The sequence below is a fragment of the Scyliorhinus canicula genome, chromosome 17 (genome assembly GCF_902713615.1).
Source record: "Scyliorhinus canicula chromosome 17, sScyCan1.1, whole genome shotgun sequence".
NCBI classification, from domain to species: Eukaryota; Metazoa; Chordata; class Chondrichthyes; order Carcharhiniformes; family Scyliorhinidae; genus Scyliorhinus; species Scyliorhinus canicula.
The window spans coordinates 52520349-52537161 of NC_052162.1; the positions used below are offsets into that span (position 1 = coordinate 52520349).

Sequence of the window (16813 nt, forward strand, 5' to 3'; positions counted from 1 at the left end):
TTGGTGAAGAAGTTCACCAACCAACTGCTGATGCAGCATATTGGAGAATCATTTATAATCATTGTGATCTAACATGGCGCATGTGGCAGCTCTGGGAATCTTTGTGGCAAAGTCTAGTCTTGCTTCCTGCATTGATGCTCAGATTTTTCTTGTGGAGCCGTTGGGTTCACAGTTGGAGAAGACAGTCTCTTTGGACAGATTTGATCATGGGTTTTTGCTGAGTATCACTGAAGGGTTCACCAATCTTCCTGGACCGTTCAATCTGCTTTTTTAAAGATAAATGGCTATACATGGTTCCCAGATTGATCAAGACGCTTGACTTGTGTTTCAACACCGGGTGTACTCCGTGTTACTTCTGTGGAGAAATGGGATATGGATAATGCTGCTCAGTTGCACTCTTGGCATCAACTAATAATAATCTTTAATAAACTAAGGTCACGCAAGATGTTTTTATCATCAAAAAATATCCCAAAACTTTTTTTTATGAGTTAAAGAGTTCTGTTATTTTCGCGATCCTTAATATCACTTGCATAATGTGGGTTAGTTGTCACAGACAAGCTGTATGTTGTTTATTTTCCTATTGACCTATGTCAGGCCATTGAGAAAGAGGCACACGGAGGAAATTGAGTAAATGAAAGGCAAGCAAAACATTTTCTAATGCTGTATTATTTTGCATCAGTTTTGTCAAAGTTATTGTGTGCTTCACAACAGTTATAATGTTGAACTATTCTGAAGATTTGTTTGATGAGGGGACTGGATGCTGTCTTTTCATCTCCAGTATATCGTTTTTAATCCTGTTCGAACTGATGAGATGAAAATCTGGCTGTAAGAGTTTAAAATGCAATGGGCAGAATTCTCTGATAATGGGGCAATGTCCCCACGTCCGCAAGAAAATGGGTGCGAATCACTCTGAACTTTTTTCTAGGAAGTCCAAAGTGATTCTCCATTTTGAAGGGGGCTAGTAGGGCCCCGGAGTAGTCCACGCAGCTCCGGCTGCAGGCAGCAGCGGGCCAGCCCCCACAATTTAGTGCCCCCGCCCCCCCCCCCCCCCCCCCCAGATCGCGCGTGCCCACCGATTGGTGGCCTCCGATCGCGAGCTTGCCCGTCCTGGAGGCCCGTCCACCACCAGGGCGGCTGCGGACTGTGTCCGCAGCCGCCACTCCGAGTCCCCGCCGGGTGGAACCATGAGTGAATCACGCTGGCGGGAACTCAGGCAGTTGCTGGCGGAGAATCACAGCGGGGGCCTATTTCAATGGCCGCCGACTTGCGCCACGTCTGACGCCCCCTTCTCCGCCCCTGCGCCGAGCGCGATTGTGGCACAAAGGCTCGGAGAAACCCGCCCAATGAGTTTGTACAATATCAAACTTTCCTTGTGGGACTTTCTCCAATCAGCACTAACATGGCGGTCTGGCTCCGGTTAGTGAAATGGAAACATCTCATTATTTGGCAAGAAGCATTTTTATTTGGCATTTAACTGAAAGTACTTGATGCTAACATCAGGTACCCACGATGTAAAACGTTGCAGTTCATAGCAACATCTTTCACCTTGACGATGAGCACAAGCCGTATTTGATATACTCAATCCAAGTAACCTATATTGTGTTTCAACAGTGTACCGGCAAAGCTGAAGTCATTGCGAGTAAATGTCGGACACCTGTTGGGTTCCGTTCTGCCACACTTGGACTTAAAAGACATCAGTTACGAAACAGACACAATCGATGAAATCCTAGAAAAGGTTATCGAAGCAAATAAGCTCTGAGACAAATCTTCCATTTTATAACATGCCAAGAAAAAGACAGCATCAAACTCTGATGAATACATTTGCGCAACTTGTGTGCGATTTTGAAATGGGCATATCCCAGAAAAAAACAGAAACAAGTGATAGTGATGTACAGGAAGTATTTGCAGAATACACAACAATGGCTACCACTGAGAGTACAAAATCAGTTGTTTTTTTTAACATGCATCTGATCAAATCTGTCCATGTGTAATGAAATTTATCAGAGCTGCTGGTAAATGACACAAACTGCTGCTCTATGTTTTGTTTTTTATGCCTCTTTTTGTTTTGTGCATACTCCTCAAAAGGTTGTATGTCAGGCAGTAACATGGTTTGAAAATATTTCTGAATGCATAAATTTAATCTATTGATATTGGAAAAGTGAAACCAAGGATATTGAACGGCCTTAATCTAACCAAATGTAATGTACTCGCAGAATCGAATGTCTGATGCCTACGACTTTTACAATTCCGAATCAGTGCATTTCAGAAACTTTTATAATATGCCGTCAGGTCTAATAACATGTAATGGACATGTCTACTCCGTAGTCACAATGACCGTATTTAAAATTTATTCATGGAAGTCACTGGCTTGGCCAACATTTGTTGCCCATCCTTGATTGTCCTTGACGGTGAGTCACCTTGAACTGCTGTGTGAAGGTGCGCCCAGAGTGCTTTTGGGAGTTTCAGGATATTGACCCAGTGGCAATGAAGGAAAGGCAATATATTTCCAGGTCAGAATGGTGTGACTGAGGGGAGCTTGCAGTTGGTGGTGTTCCTCTGTGCTTTTTGGCTTCTCCTTCTAGGTTGTAGAGGTCACAGTTGAAAAAACTGTGGACAATTGCTGCAGTGCAATTTATTGATGGTACAAACTGCAGCCATGGTGCACCATATGTGGAGGTAGGAGGTGAATGTTTAAGATGATGGATAGGTTGTTAATCAGTGGGCTGCTTTGTCCTAGATGATGTTGAGATTCTTGAGTGTCGTTGGGGCTGCACAAATCCAGGCAAGCGGAGAGTAGTCTATCACACTACTGACTTGTGTCATGTAGATGCTGGACATGCTTTGGGGAGTCAGAAGGTAGTAGTTGAGACACACCACAGAATCCCCAATTTCTGAACTTCTGTTGTAGCCACAATATGTATATGGCTAGTCCAATAAGTTTCTGGTCAATGGTGAACACCCACTTGTCCCAGGACATTGGGGTTTTCAGTGACGTAGAGCCATTGAATGTGAAGGAGAGATTATGAGATTCCCTCTTGTTGGAGATGGTCCTTGCCAGCACTTGTATGCTGCCATGTTACTTTCTTTTTATTGACCCAAGTCGGAATGCTTTTTTCTGAAACTATTGGGAAGAAATTGTAATTTCAATACTTTTCTGGCCATGCTGTCTTATTCAACCAGTAGTAACTGTCGAAAATTATCAACAAAATAATTTTTTTATTCTTTAGTAGGCAGTTGGTCAGATAGGTAAACCAATTGAAAGATTTATGCTGCTGAGTTTGAGTAACAAAGAATAGTTACAGACTGAACATATGTATCTGAACATGTGCCTGCGTCTCCAAAGGGTATTAACATACTGTTTAGACTCAACATTTTAAACTTTATCTTCTTCCTGCTCAGGTTTCTTCATTCCTGCAAAGGCTAATAACAGATGAAATGCATAATTTTTTCCAATTAAGGGTCAATTTAGCGTGGCCAATTCAACCCTGCACATCTTTGGGTTGTGGGGGCGAAACCCACGCAACATGGAGAAAATGTGCAAACTCCACAAGGACAGTGACCCAGGGCCGGGAAGATTAAATGCACCATAATTGTGATAAATGGGTTAAAATATTTGACTTTTTGTCTTCTGGGAAGTATCTGGTTGTATTTAAAACGTCAGTTATTGAAAAGCGTTAAACCTATATTGTGGGGAAAATAGACCTGTGATGTGACTTGAATTCAAAATATTCACGGGTTATTGTCCCCTTGCCATAAGATTACTGAGCACAGATTTGAGCCAACAGTTCGTGTGAATTTCCATGGAGGTCTTCACCATATCTACTGTAACTTTGAGGGAAGAGCTGTGTAAACCCTGAAATACATTCACCACCGTAATGTCATCTGACATGCCAAAATCAAGTACCACTTGACTCACAGGGTAATTTGATGTCCTGTAGTTGCTCAAGTGTGGCATGCTCATATTTATTAGGGGACAAACAAAGTTGATTGTTAATCAACAAGGCACAATGTAAGCTCAATGAATATACAGGAGGACTCTGTTTTTAATTTGACATTGTGTGTATATTGGCTTGAAATTCCATAAGACTCTCCCACTAATAAACATGTGGCAACAGGCTCACTGTGATCTCTTGGGTAGCAATGAACCCTATCATAGACCCTCTTCCAAACTGTGGGACTGGAACCATTGATATCCCTAGGATCACCCGCTCACCCATATAAAGACACGTCAGCCGCACCCACCTAACAGTGGCCTGGAAAGATAGTTAGTCTCCTGTGATCAGTCCTCCGAAGTTTGTACCTTTGTTCTTTACTTGCTTTTTAATAAGCAAGTAACTTTGCCTTTGCTACCGCACCTCTAGCTACCTCGCTTATTTGCAATTGATTTCCTAATACTTTAAGTTTCAACTTCCAGAAAAGAACTACCCCTCAAAAGATGAATAACAAATTAGCATTATTTTTGAGAAAAGTGCTCAACAGTTGCTTTTATTAACTTGTTCTAGTTATTCGACCACTGGTTTAAAAATCGTATGGTGTCCCTTAACATTTTGTATTTACATTCTAACACATAATATGTAGTATAGAACTGCGATATTTTTGAAAAAAAGAAACCTGCTGTTGAAACTTTCCATTTTGGATTTGTCAGGGCAGATGCAAGAAAGATTTCAAAGGGAGCAACAATTAATACTGCAAGAGAAAAGGGTACTCATTGACAAGTTGGCTCTAGTTGAGGCGTTACCATGGAGAATGCACCAGAGAACTACTGTCACCCACACTTTGATGAGCCCATTAAATCGTGTCCATTGTAGATTAATGAAAGGAGAGTTTCCACTCTGACCACTATGAAAATTCTAAATTGGTGCAGCTTCATCCTATTTTTCATATGGGTGCAGGCCCACTGCGAAAACCTGCTCACAGTTTGGAATTAAATGGCAATCATACTTGAAGCAATATGGCTGCTGTAGGAAATAGACTTGTCCCACTGATATAGTAGTTATTAACCCTAGATATTCTGTTCATTTCTCGTAAAGGCCGAATTACTCTGCGTCAAACTAGATGTCAGTGAAACAGTGCAAAGAGAACTTTAATCTGCACTATCACATGCTAAATTTAATCTGCTACATCATTGATGACAAGCTTGGGCTTGTAAACAGACTTTCCACATATCATCTCCCACTGCAAAAACTGTATTTTATTATTAAACCTTCTCTCTTTAGACTGTGCTGTGTGGGGAGGGGTGAAAACCCTGAGTGATAGGAGCCTATCAATTATTTGTGAAATTCCTGGGTTTTCTATACAGTGAGAAAATAATCTGGGTCGATAATTCTACCTGAAAAACAAGGGGGGGCAAATGTAGGTATAAACCCTTAGTTCTGTGTCAAATTATTTTGTGAGGTGTCAATTCAGTTGAACCTATAACACAAAACTGCACTAAAATGGCGTCAGAGAAAGAAGAAATTAACTTTGATCAAGTTCTCAATACATCTGTAAATGCTTTTACAACTTAAATAATCTTTTTTTTGCACAGTCCTTGTTATTAGCTCGGTAAATTGGGCAACTGATGTGTACAGTAAAGTTCTACAGACAGTAAACTAGATAATGACCACTTCACCTTTGTTTGGTTGTATTTGCTTGTGTTGATTGAAGGGCAGATGTTAGCCAGGATACAGGTAGAACTGAGTGTAGTTTCCTGAATAATGTGATATATTTTATCTCCCGCTGAACAAGATGGTGTTCTTAGTTTAATATGTCATCAAAAATGGCACACTTTTTAAAAACATTCTGTGGACATGGGCATTGCCAGCTCGGCCAGCATTTATTGCCCATCCCGAATTGCCTTTGAGCAGGTGGTGGTGCAGTTTAGTTTTAAACTATCAGTCTGAATTATGCACCAAATATCTGGAGTGCACCTTTTTACTCAGGGCAACAGTTCTCTGGAAGGGCTTGGTCGAATTATTGTACTCCAGAGGTTGCGCGTTCAAATTACAATGCAATTAGATTCACATCAGGTTGTGACCATAAAAGCTCCTATTTATAACTTAAAACCTCACAAGGTTCACTAATATCCTTCAGGAACAGGAAGGTACCACCCCTATCTGCTCTTATTACAACTTAACTACAGTATTACACTACATGTTTTACTCGTAATGCCCTCAGATGTGGCCTAGGTGGACACTCAGTTGTAAGAAGATTGCCTCAGGAAAAATCTTCTCAGGACAGTAATTGTGACATTTTGAGACATATCCTGCAAGCAAATTTTAAAAAGCTAACATTGGTTGAACATGTGAAGTTCAGTCTGAGGTATGAGGCACAGTAGAAGAAGCTCTACTCTACATTTTTTTATTTGTTCGTGGGATATAGGTGTTGCTGGCTCGGACAGTATCTCGTCATGCTATATGTGATTTGGGATTCTAGCTCCTGTAACAAAAAGTATTCAGTTTCCAATTCTAAAATTCCTTACTTCAATATGAAAAGTATCAAAACTAAAACTCCCAAGCCGATTCAATTCTGTGCAGATTGATCCTGTTTTCATGGATTGCAATTCTTTTCATATATAATATTGCACTGAAAGACTAATGCAACACTGCCAAAGTACAATTCTCAACACATGTTACTTGCGTATTTCCTAGATATTTTGCGATATTTATATCTCATTTATTGGTCAGAATAATTTGAAGTACTACTTCATTGTAATATGTTGGAACATTAAGTAAACTGGATTTGTGTAATGATATCAGTAATGACCACAGAATAGCTAGTAAAAATGGTTTATAGGATAACTGATATACTAATGCTCATATGTTCTTAAACTATACCTAAAATAATTTTTCTTCCACCTTTTTCCAATCAAATTCATTCTCAATTGTAGTGTAACAACTTGAGGAATATTATACAGTGACCTAATTTCATATTTTTAAAAAACTAGATTTTGTTTAACTAGTTTTACCTGTGTAAATTCACTCTATTTGTTTTATGCCAGATAAAACATGAAACCAACTGTTTATTTAGAGATTTTCAACACTTCTATTTAATACAAATTGTTGCCAAGTTTTTCCATTGGGACCTTAATGTTTCAGATCAGCCCTTGCCTCGTCACTGTTGCATATTAGCTTTGCATAAAACAAAATCTGCTCAATTTGGTACAATCTGTATTAATCAATGTATAGAAACCTTAACAAAAGTGTTAGCTGGAGTTACAGTGCAGATGACAAATAGAACCATCAATGGACACAGCGAGAGGTATTATTGGCCTACCTTCTTAAAGTATTTCCATTGGAAACTGGTGAAAGGAATCATTTACCCAGCTGCTGGGCCATTAAGATTTTCCAAGACAAGTACTCAAGTCATCTGGGACTTCCTTTTGGAAGGTTTTCTACTCCTTACTGAAAATCCCAGTCATACCTTAGAAACACTGTCAATAAATGAGATGGCCAACATTTATGTTGGGTGTCTCAATCAGAAAACCCCAAAATTGCTCACCGGTATACCAGTTAAACTCAATCAAATTGATAGCAATAAAGAAGAGCATTCTGACTGTTTAGATTATAGGTCTGCAGTTACCTCCAGTATCCTGGCCCAGGTGGAAATGGGAACTAAATGAAAAAATGAAATGAAAATCGCTTATTATTACAAGTAGGCTTCAAATGAAGTTACTGCGAAAAGCCCCTAGTCGCCACATTCCACCACCTGTTTGGGGAGGCTGGTACGGGAATTAAACCCGCGCTGCTGGCTTGCCTTGGTCTGCTTTAAAAGCCAGCTATTTAGCCCTGTGCTAAACCAGCCCCTTAATCGGGCAGGAAGGCCTACTACTACTACTGTATTTTCCTCCAAAGCTAAATTTCCCACTTCTATTAGCTTCTGAAATCTGTTTTTCAACTAGATCAATTGCATAATGATTTATGAATCAATTGGTGGCAACTAATGAGTTCAGATTGCAAGTTCTTCATGTTCATTGTTGAAAGGCAATATCCTGGGGAGTGGCAAGAGAAATGACTAACTACTGTCCCCCAAAAAATCTGCCAAACCAATGACATTTTGTTCAGCTTCCAAACCAGCTTTTCTGCTTATTTTGGAGGATGAGGAAAAGAACTACACTGGACTGAGAATTTATGTGAGCATCATCTCCAGTTCTCATTAATAAACGCGTACCTTTCTAACTTAATTATACTGGAATTGTGGAATAAGGGTCAGTATTTGAAGTAGGAATAGAGTTATCCATGATAACAGCAAACCCTTGTCCTCAGCAGCTTTTCTCAGTGGCCAGATTTCATGTTAGTTGAAACAGAAAAGTTGGTTTGAACTCACTTATGGAAAGCAGGATTGCTGGTGTTTTAAATAGGAAGTGTCCTGTTTCCCTGCATGAACACACTTCATTTAGAAAATTACAAAAGGGGATAGAATTGAAAGATATATTGACTTGTTTTGCGCTAACTGTGCTGCTCATGGAGATACAAAAAGAAACTTGTGGCATTTCATTTACAAATGTTTTATATTTATTAACCGTTTATTTTTTTCAACCTGTTGTTTTTTTCCCAACTGAATAATTTAAGATTTCTGTTTATATTGTTTTAAAACTATATTCATCAAAAATTAGACTTGGGTCAAATGGTTAGGATAATATTTAAATTTTTTTCCTTTTTTTAAGTCCAGAGATCCATGTTTGGGATTATCACACTGCAGCATTAAGTGTAGCTGTGCTTGGAAGAAACAAGTAATTATTGTAACAGTAGAAAATATTGGAGACTTCATCAAAATTTCATCACTAAGGTTTTATAGCATTATTTAGTAGCCTCATCTAAGTAGAAAATATGTGTAAATTAAAAATTGTGCAGTAGAAACAGGAAGCAGATGTTCAAAAAATATGGAATAAATGTTATACTCGGAACTTTACGTTCGGTTATGGTGATCTTTATTTTCACTTCAAAATCAGCTATTTTCTGAACCTATTACATTTGTTTTTTTAGATATTTCTGCTTTCACTAATATTGTAAAGGGTTAAATTTTTATTTCCCCATCAGCGGCTAAGCTCTTTCCCTAACTCTACCTCACTAAGTTAGAAACTATGGAGCTTTTAGTGGCCTTTGATGCCAGTGATGATATTAAAGAGATTTACTTGTTTGGATAGTGTAGGGAGGGGAATTGAAGAGTTTTTGTTTCCTCCTTACAGTAGACAGTCTAACCTCATGGCCCAATCAAAAGCTGACAAAACTCTGATTAATGAGTAGGAAGATTGGTTATGTTCCTGGACTAGTAACTCAAGCCCTAGACTAATAATCCAGGGAATGTATATCCATAGGCTCCCAAGATTGTTTGAGAATTTTATATCATTTTTTAAAATTTTGACTCGTGAAGTTGTCAAATGTCATAAAACCTCAAGTAGTTCATTAGCATCTTTTTGGAAGCAAACTTGCCATTCTTACCCATTTGTGACTATAGCCCCACATCACTGACTTTTAATTACCCTGAATTGCAGAACGTCAAGGAGAAGAGCCACCATTATCTTGCCAGAATAGCTAAGGATAGGCAATAATTGCCTGTCTAACTAGTAATGCCCACATCCTGAGATGCAAATTTTAATAAGTAGATAGTTGGCTAAAACTTAAAAACAGCTGACCAATTAATGTTGTGGAAATCCAAAAGACTATCTTACAACCCAATGCAGTCAGTCAAGGGTACCACTTGAAAGCAACAAAAAATGGGCCTCATGGTCAATAGCAAAATGTAGCTGATGGATCACAAAACGTTGATCAAAATATTGAGGCAGTGTAATCAAATGTGTTATGTGGCATAGAATGATAGGCATTTGAACATCAATATAGGGACATGTTGGTTTACTGTGTCCCAGCTTTCAATATCTTCTCATCAGATTTATATGATCGCATTCCATAAACAGTGATAAGTTTTAAGCATGGGATATCAACAATATTAATAGTGTAGTTGCCATTTGCATTCTTTTCAAGGTTCATTTTATAGATATACTAAGAATATTCTGTAACAAAAGGTAAGATATTGATATATTTTTTAACCATATATATTTTGTTACAATTAGTGTTTGTCATGCCATATGAAGACAGTCAAGTGAAAAAGTATTTCAAACAAATGGTTTGTAATCTTTAAAAAATGTTAATATCCAAATTATTAACGAGCAATGAAAAGTACAAAGGAACCAGTTGTTACTTTATTGCATCCTACAAACTCTGGTGTAAATTGCTTGCTCATCTAATCATTGTTAAAATGGGAGAGGGAGGATTAGTGTCTTTCTTCAATGTATTAGTTTGTTTTTCTATGTGCCAGTACTTATAAGATGCACAGATCAATTTGAATGAGAAAACAAGGTATGATTATGTGGCAGCAAAGGATCCAAATATTGAACCATATTTCTCGTACATTTTGTCATTTTTAAATTCAGAAATGTAGAATTGTAGAATTCCAATAGATGGAGAAAACCTGATGGGAAAAGACTGTACCAACCGTGGCTAACCTCCAAAAGTGAGGAAGACTCTCCACCCAGCATTCTAAGAAACCATATGTATGTAGGGATGCCTACTCTCCCTCGATCTAAGATCTCTCAGGACTTGAAGAGGGGCCTAAGATAATGGCATGTTTGCTTTAATGTACAAGTTAAATGCAAATCTATAGAATATCATGAAACCTGCACTTAAAAACAGACTGGAATTTTTCTGTTTGATTTACATTTCAGAAATTTTCATCTTCTCAAAAGAGTTTAATGTAATTCAAACTCGATGTTTGGGTCTGATCAGTCTTCCTCACCAATAAATGCCATTTCTACACTGAGTTGTTTCCGGTTAAGCATTTAAACATAAGAAGAAAAAAAAATGAAATATGTTTGTGTTATGTCACTGTTAAATTAATATTTATTCTTTGATATTTACAGAGGGCTTTATTAGGTTCAGCATTGTTTAGAAAACGGTCTTTCGATGTGACATATTAGTTGCAGAATTATCTTGTATTGAGAATTTATTAAGGATCTTGGGGAGCACTGATGGTGTAATTGATCAACATTTTACATCCATGTTACTCATTAAACTAAAGCAGAAACTTTTTTTTTTAAAAGGGCACTATATCTGTGAAAAACCTGTTAGGAAAACCTGTTGCTTATGAACAGGCAAAGCCATATATTCAATCAAAACACAAAAAAAACTTATGTGTGGTTATAAAGTCCCAATCTTTTTGTGCTAGATCACACAGACCTCTTGTTTGTTTCAAACCTATGACACTGTATGTACCCTCTTCAACAGGAACACTAGAAACTGCTGTGACTTAAATTTCCTTTTTTTGTTCACTTGTACAGCAACATGATTTAAAGATACACCTCACAGTCAGGATATGATTCTGACAAACAGAACTAATTTTTCAGTTTAAATATGTAATATAAATAAAGAGGAATGAAAAAAATGCATGGTGTAAGGAGCATTCTTGTCAATCGCTTACATGGGTGAATACATATGGACGGTAGCAGTTAATGTTTCACACTTCATGGAGATCATGATAATTCTACCTCTTTTGGTAAAAGGAAAGCTATTACTATCTTCTTGGAAATGGAACCTTGGTACCAAACCTGCGGTGGTTTGGGAGCATTGGAAATGGAATAGGGCCACTGCTTGTTCCTATGTAAGTTTTTCTGAGTTCAAAATGTATAATTCAAGAACTTCCGTCACACTGGCTCAATTTTAATTCTACCAGTGATAGAGATAGATAACTTTATATGTCTTGAAGATAGAATGATTTGGTCAAGGTTATAGATCTTGAGTATCTTCGGAGTGGAGGTAGTTGGAGGGACAACAGGATTTAGTGAAGGAATTCCAGTGCACAGGGCCGAGAAGACTGAAGGTTCAGCTGGCAATGATGGGACAATGAAAGGAAGGGATATAAAAATATGCAAGTCAAAGCATGGCGTTGGAGGGTAGGTGTGTAAAGGTTATAGGGCTGCAGAAGACTACATTGTGTAACTAGCTTCAAAGTGAATTTCTAAATGCAAATCGAAAGATGCTTCTGAATAAATTATTAACTGAGTTTTTCCACATTACTCTGAGTGCTAAAAGAAAATACTCAAGCCTAGTCTACAAAATTATATGGGGCATAGACAGAGTGGATAGTCAGAGGCTTTTCCCCAGGGTAGAGGGGTCAATTACTAGGGGGCATAGGTTTAAGGTGCGAGGGGCAAGGTTTAGAGGAGATGTACGAGGCAATTCTTTTACACAGAGGGTCGTGGGTGCCTGGAACACGCTGCCGGAGGAGGTGGTGGAAGCAGGGACGATAGTGACATTTAAGGGGCATCTTGAAAATACATGCATAGGATGGTAATAGAGGATAGAGACCCAGGAAGTGTAGAAGATTTTAGTTCAGATGGGCAGCATGGTCAGCACGGGCATGGAGGGCCGAAGGGCCTGTTCCTGTGCTGTACTTTTCTTTGTTCTTTATAGCTGCTAGCCTAGGACTGCAGCAGGTGGTGAGGGAACCAACAAGAGGGAAAAAATACTTGATCTCACCCTCACCAATCTGCCTCCTGCAGATGCATCTGTCCATAACAGTATCGGTAGAAGTGACCACCGCACAGTCCTTGTGGAGATAAAGTCCCATCTTCACATTGAGGATACCCTCCATTGTGTTGTGTAGCACTACCACCGTGCTAAATGGGATAGGCTTCAAACAGATCTAGCTGTGGGCCATTAGCAGCAGCAGAATTGTATTCAACCGCAATCTGCAACTTCATGGCCCAGCAAAACCCCCACTCTACCGCTCCATCAAATCAGGGGATCAATCCTGGTTCAATGAAAAGTGCAGGAGAGCACACCAGGAGCAACATAAGGCATACCGAAAATAAGGTGTCAACCTGTTGAAGCTGCAACACAGGACTACTTGTGCAAAACAGCATAAGCAGCAAGTAACAAACAGAACTAAGCGATTCCCCAACAAAAGCATCAGATATAAGCCCTGTAGTCCTGCCAGATCCAATCGTGAATGGTGGTGGACAATTAAACAGCTCACTGAGGGAAGAGGCTCCACAAATATACCCAGCCTCAGTAATGGAGGAGTCCAGCACATATGTGCAAAAGACAAGGATGAGGCATTCGCAACAATCTTCAGCCAGAACGGCGAGTGGATGATCCATCTCATTCTCCAGAGGTCCCCAGCATCACAGATGTCAGTCTTCAGCCAATACGATTCACTCTACGTGATATTAAGAACCAGCTGAAGGCACTGGATATTGCAAAGGGTATAGGCCCTGACAATATCCCGGCAATAGTACTGAAGATTTGTGCTCCAGAACATGCCGCATCCCTAGCCAAGCTGTTCCAGTGCAGCTAAAACACTGGCATCTACCCAGCAATGTTGAAAATTGCCCAGGTGTACCCTGTACACAAGAAACAAGACAAATCCAACCCAGCCAATTACCGCCCCTTCAATCTACTCCCTATTATTAGCTAAGTGATGGAAGGGGTCATCAATAACCTGGTTATTGGGTTGGATTCATCAATAACCTGGCTATAACTTTGGGTTCTGCCAGGGTCACTCAGCTCCTGACCTCATTACAGCCTTGGTTCAAACATGGACAAAAGAACTGAACGCCAGAGGTGAGGTAAGAGTGACTGCCCTTGACATTATGACAGCACTTGACTGAATATGGCATCAAGGAGCCCGAGCTAAACTGGAGTCGATGGGAATCATGGGGAAAGCTCTCCATTGGTTGGAGTCATACCTGCAACGAAGGAAGATGGTTGTGGTGGTTGGAGGTCAATCATCTCAGCTCCAGGACATCTCTGCAGGAGTTCCTCAGGGTAGTGTCCTAGTCCCAATCATCTTCAGCTCCATCATCAATGACCTCCCTTCGATCATAAGGCCAGAACTGGGGATGTTTGCGGATGACTGCACAATGTTCAGCACCATTCATGACTCCTCAGATAATGGAGCAGTCCATGTCCAAATGCAGCAAGACCTCAACAATATCCAGGCTTGGGCTGACAAGTGGCAAGTTACATTTGCACCACACAAGTGCCAGGCAATGACCATCTCCTACAAAAGAGGATCTAACCACCACCCCATGACATTCAATGGCATTACCATCGCTGATTCCCCCACAATCAACATCCTGGGGGCTACCATTGATCAGAAACTGAACTGGATTAGCCATATTAATATTGTGGCTACCAAAGGCTAGGAATCGTACAGCGAGTAAGTCACCTCCTGACCCCCCCCCCCCCCCCCCCCAAGCCTGTCCACCACCTATAAGGTATAAGTGTAATAGAACACTTTCCTCTTGCTGGGTGAATGCAGCCCCAACCCTCAAGACGTTTGACACCAGGACAAAGCAGCCCGCTTGATTGCTCCCCCTTCCACAAACATTCAAACCCTCTACCACCGATGAACAATAGCAGCCATGCGTACCATCTACAAGATGCACTGCAATAACTCACCAAGGTTCCTTAGACAGCACCTTCCAAACCCACAACAACTACTATTTAGATGGACAAGAGTAGCAGATACCTGGGAACGTCACACCTGGAGGTTCCCCTCCAAGTCAATCACCACCCTGACTTGGAAATATATCAGCATTCCTGTCGCTGGGGCAACTCCTGGAACTCCCTCCCTAACAGCCCAGTGGGTGTACCTGCACCTCAAGGACTGCAGAGGTTCAAGAAGGCAACTCACCGCCATCTTCTGAAGGACAGCTAGGCATGGTCAATAAATGCTGGCCTCTGGGCCGCCAACATGGCGATGATACATAGGTGGGTGATGGCGGGGGCGGCATGGAAGATGCTGGAGACGGCGTCCCGTATGGGCACGAGCCTGGAGGCGCTGGTGACGGTGCCGTTGCCGCTCCTCCCAACAAGATATACTACGAGTCCGGTGGTGGCGGCTACCCTCAAAAGTTTGGGGCAGTGGAGGCGGCATAGGGGGGAGGTGAAGGCTTCAGTCTGGTCCCTGATACAGGGGAACCACCGATTTGTTCCAGGGAGGATGGACGGAGGGTTTCTGAGCTGGCACAGGGCAGGTATCAGGCGGATGGGGGACCTTTTTCCCGATGGGAAGTTTGCGACCCTAGAGGAGTTGGAGGGGAGGTTTTGCCTTCCCCCAGGGAACACCTTCAGATACATGCAGGTAAGGGCGTTTGTCAGGCAGCAGGTGGCGGAGCATCCACTGTTGCCGTCAAGGGGGGTTCAGGACAGGGTGCTCTCGGGGACGTGGGTTGGTGAGCGGAGGACTTCAGCAATCTACCAAGTGATGCAAGAGGGGGAGGAGGCTTCGGTGGAGGAGTTGAAAGGTAAGTGTGAGGAGGAGCTGGGAGAGGAAATCGACGAGGGGATGTGGGCGGATGCCCTGGGGAGGGTAAATTCCTCCTCCTCCTGCGCGAGGCTCAGTTTAATTAAATTTAAGGTGCTGCATAGGGTGCACATTACGGGGACAAGGCTGAGCCAGTTCTTTGGGGGAGAGGACAGATGTGTCAGGTGTTCAGGGAGCCCAGCAAACCACACCCACATGTTCTGGGCGTGCCCTGTGCTGCAGGGCTTTTGGAGGGGCGTCACGGAGACGCTGTCAAGGGTGGTTGGTTCCAGGGTTGAGCCGGGCTGGGAGCCGGGAGTGTAGGAGGCGAAAGAAGCCGGTATTCTGGCCTTTGCGTCCCTGGTAGCCTGGCGCAGGATTCTCCTACAATGGATGCGAGGCCCCCGGGCGTGGAATCCTGGGTCAACGATATGGCTGGGTTTATCAAATTGGAGAGGGACAGATTTGCCCTAAGGGGGTCGGTGGAAGGGTTCTTCTGGCGGTGGCAGCCGTTTCTGGACTTTCTGGCAGAGCGTTAGAGGGTGGCTAGTTGCATCAGCAATCCGGGGGGGGGGGGGGGGGGAATGGGCGAGTTTGTTTGTTTTTTCCCTGTATTTGGTATGTGTATTTGTTCCCATGTTAATTATTTTTGTTAATTTTTTTTTTCTGTATTGTGGGGCGGGGGGGGGGGGGGGGGGGGGGGGAATTGTTATTTTCATTTTTCTTCTTCCTCTGTTTTTGTTGGTTAAAACTTGTTGAAAATTAAAAATACATTTAAAAAAAAAAAAATAAATGCTGGCCTAACCAACGATGCCCACATCCCGTAAAATGAATTTTTAAAAACTTAAATAAATCCAGTTTCAGAAAACCTGTCGTAAACGATTATGTGAATGGAAGAAACTGACAGATAAATTGCAACACAAGTAGTGGAGAGGTCACCTAAAGCAACTCTTTTGTTATCGGGCATCTCTGAGAATGGCCGTGCCTGTTAATCAAAAGTACCTGACACAGCACAAGGTGCTGCTCTGTCTTTGAGAGAGTAGGGGAAGCAGCTGGGCAGTCACAGGACATCACAGTAAAACCACTAGAAGTAAAAATCAAGCTGACACCACGAACTTTAAAAAAAAACCAAGCTGTTAATTTCACCGACAGTTGCTCCAAGCGGTAGCTGTGGCTTCCGACCTTGGGCAGCTTCATGAATTTCCAGCAAAATGTCAGAGCCAAACAGACCACCACCACAATTGAGCACCATGCTGGATATTGGGGTTTCAGAAATCCGCCATTTGACTTTTCTTTTCTGACCTTCGGACCGACTTTAAAAAAAAAAGAAAATTGAGCTGTCAAAAATTCCGGCTAATAGAACATTCCAGTCGACACAGTGCCAGATAACATAAGGTTTGTTCTATTTGGACCAAACATGGATGGATGGATCCAACTATTATGTAAATGGGGGAAAGCTAAGAGCAGTGAAAGCCCAAAGAGATTTAAATGTCCATGTACATCAATCATCAAAATGTAGCGGGTACAAAGA

At 41.4% G+C, this 16813-nt stretch overlaps 1 protein-coding gene across 1 annotated transcript in view; it reads left to right on the top strand.

Moving 5' to 3' along the window:
- Nucleotides 1–11415, top strand: part of LOC119951403 (MORC family CW-type zinc finger protein 3-like) — a 147601-nt gene extending 136186 nt beyond the window's left edge. The window contains exon 19 of the mRNA XM_038774562.1: nt 1612–11415. Coding sequence (XP_038630490.1) covers nt 1612–1759 — 148 coding nt within the window. The 3' untranslated portion in view covers nt 1760–11415. The remainder of the gene's footprint in view (nt 1–1611) is intronic.
- Nucleotides 11416–16813: the final 5398 nt, after the last annotated feature.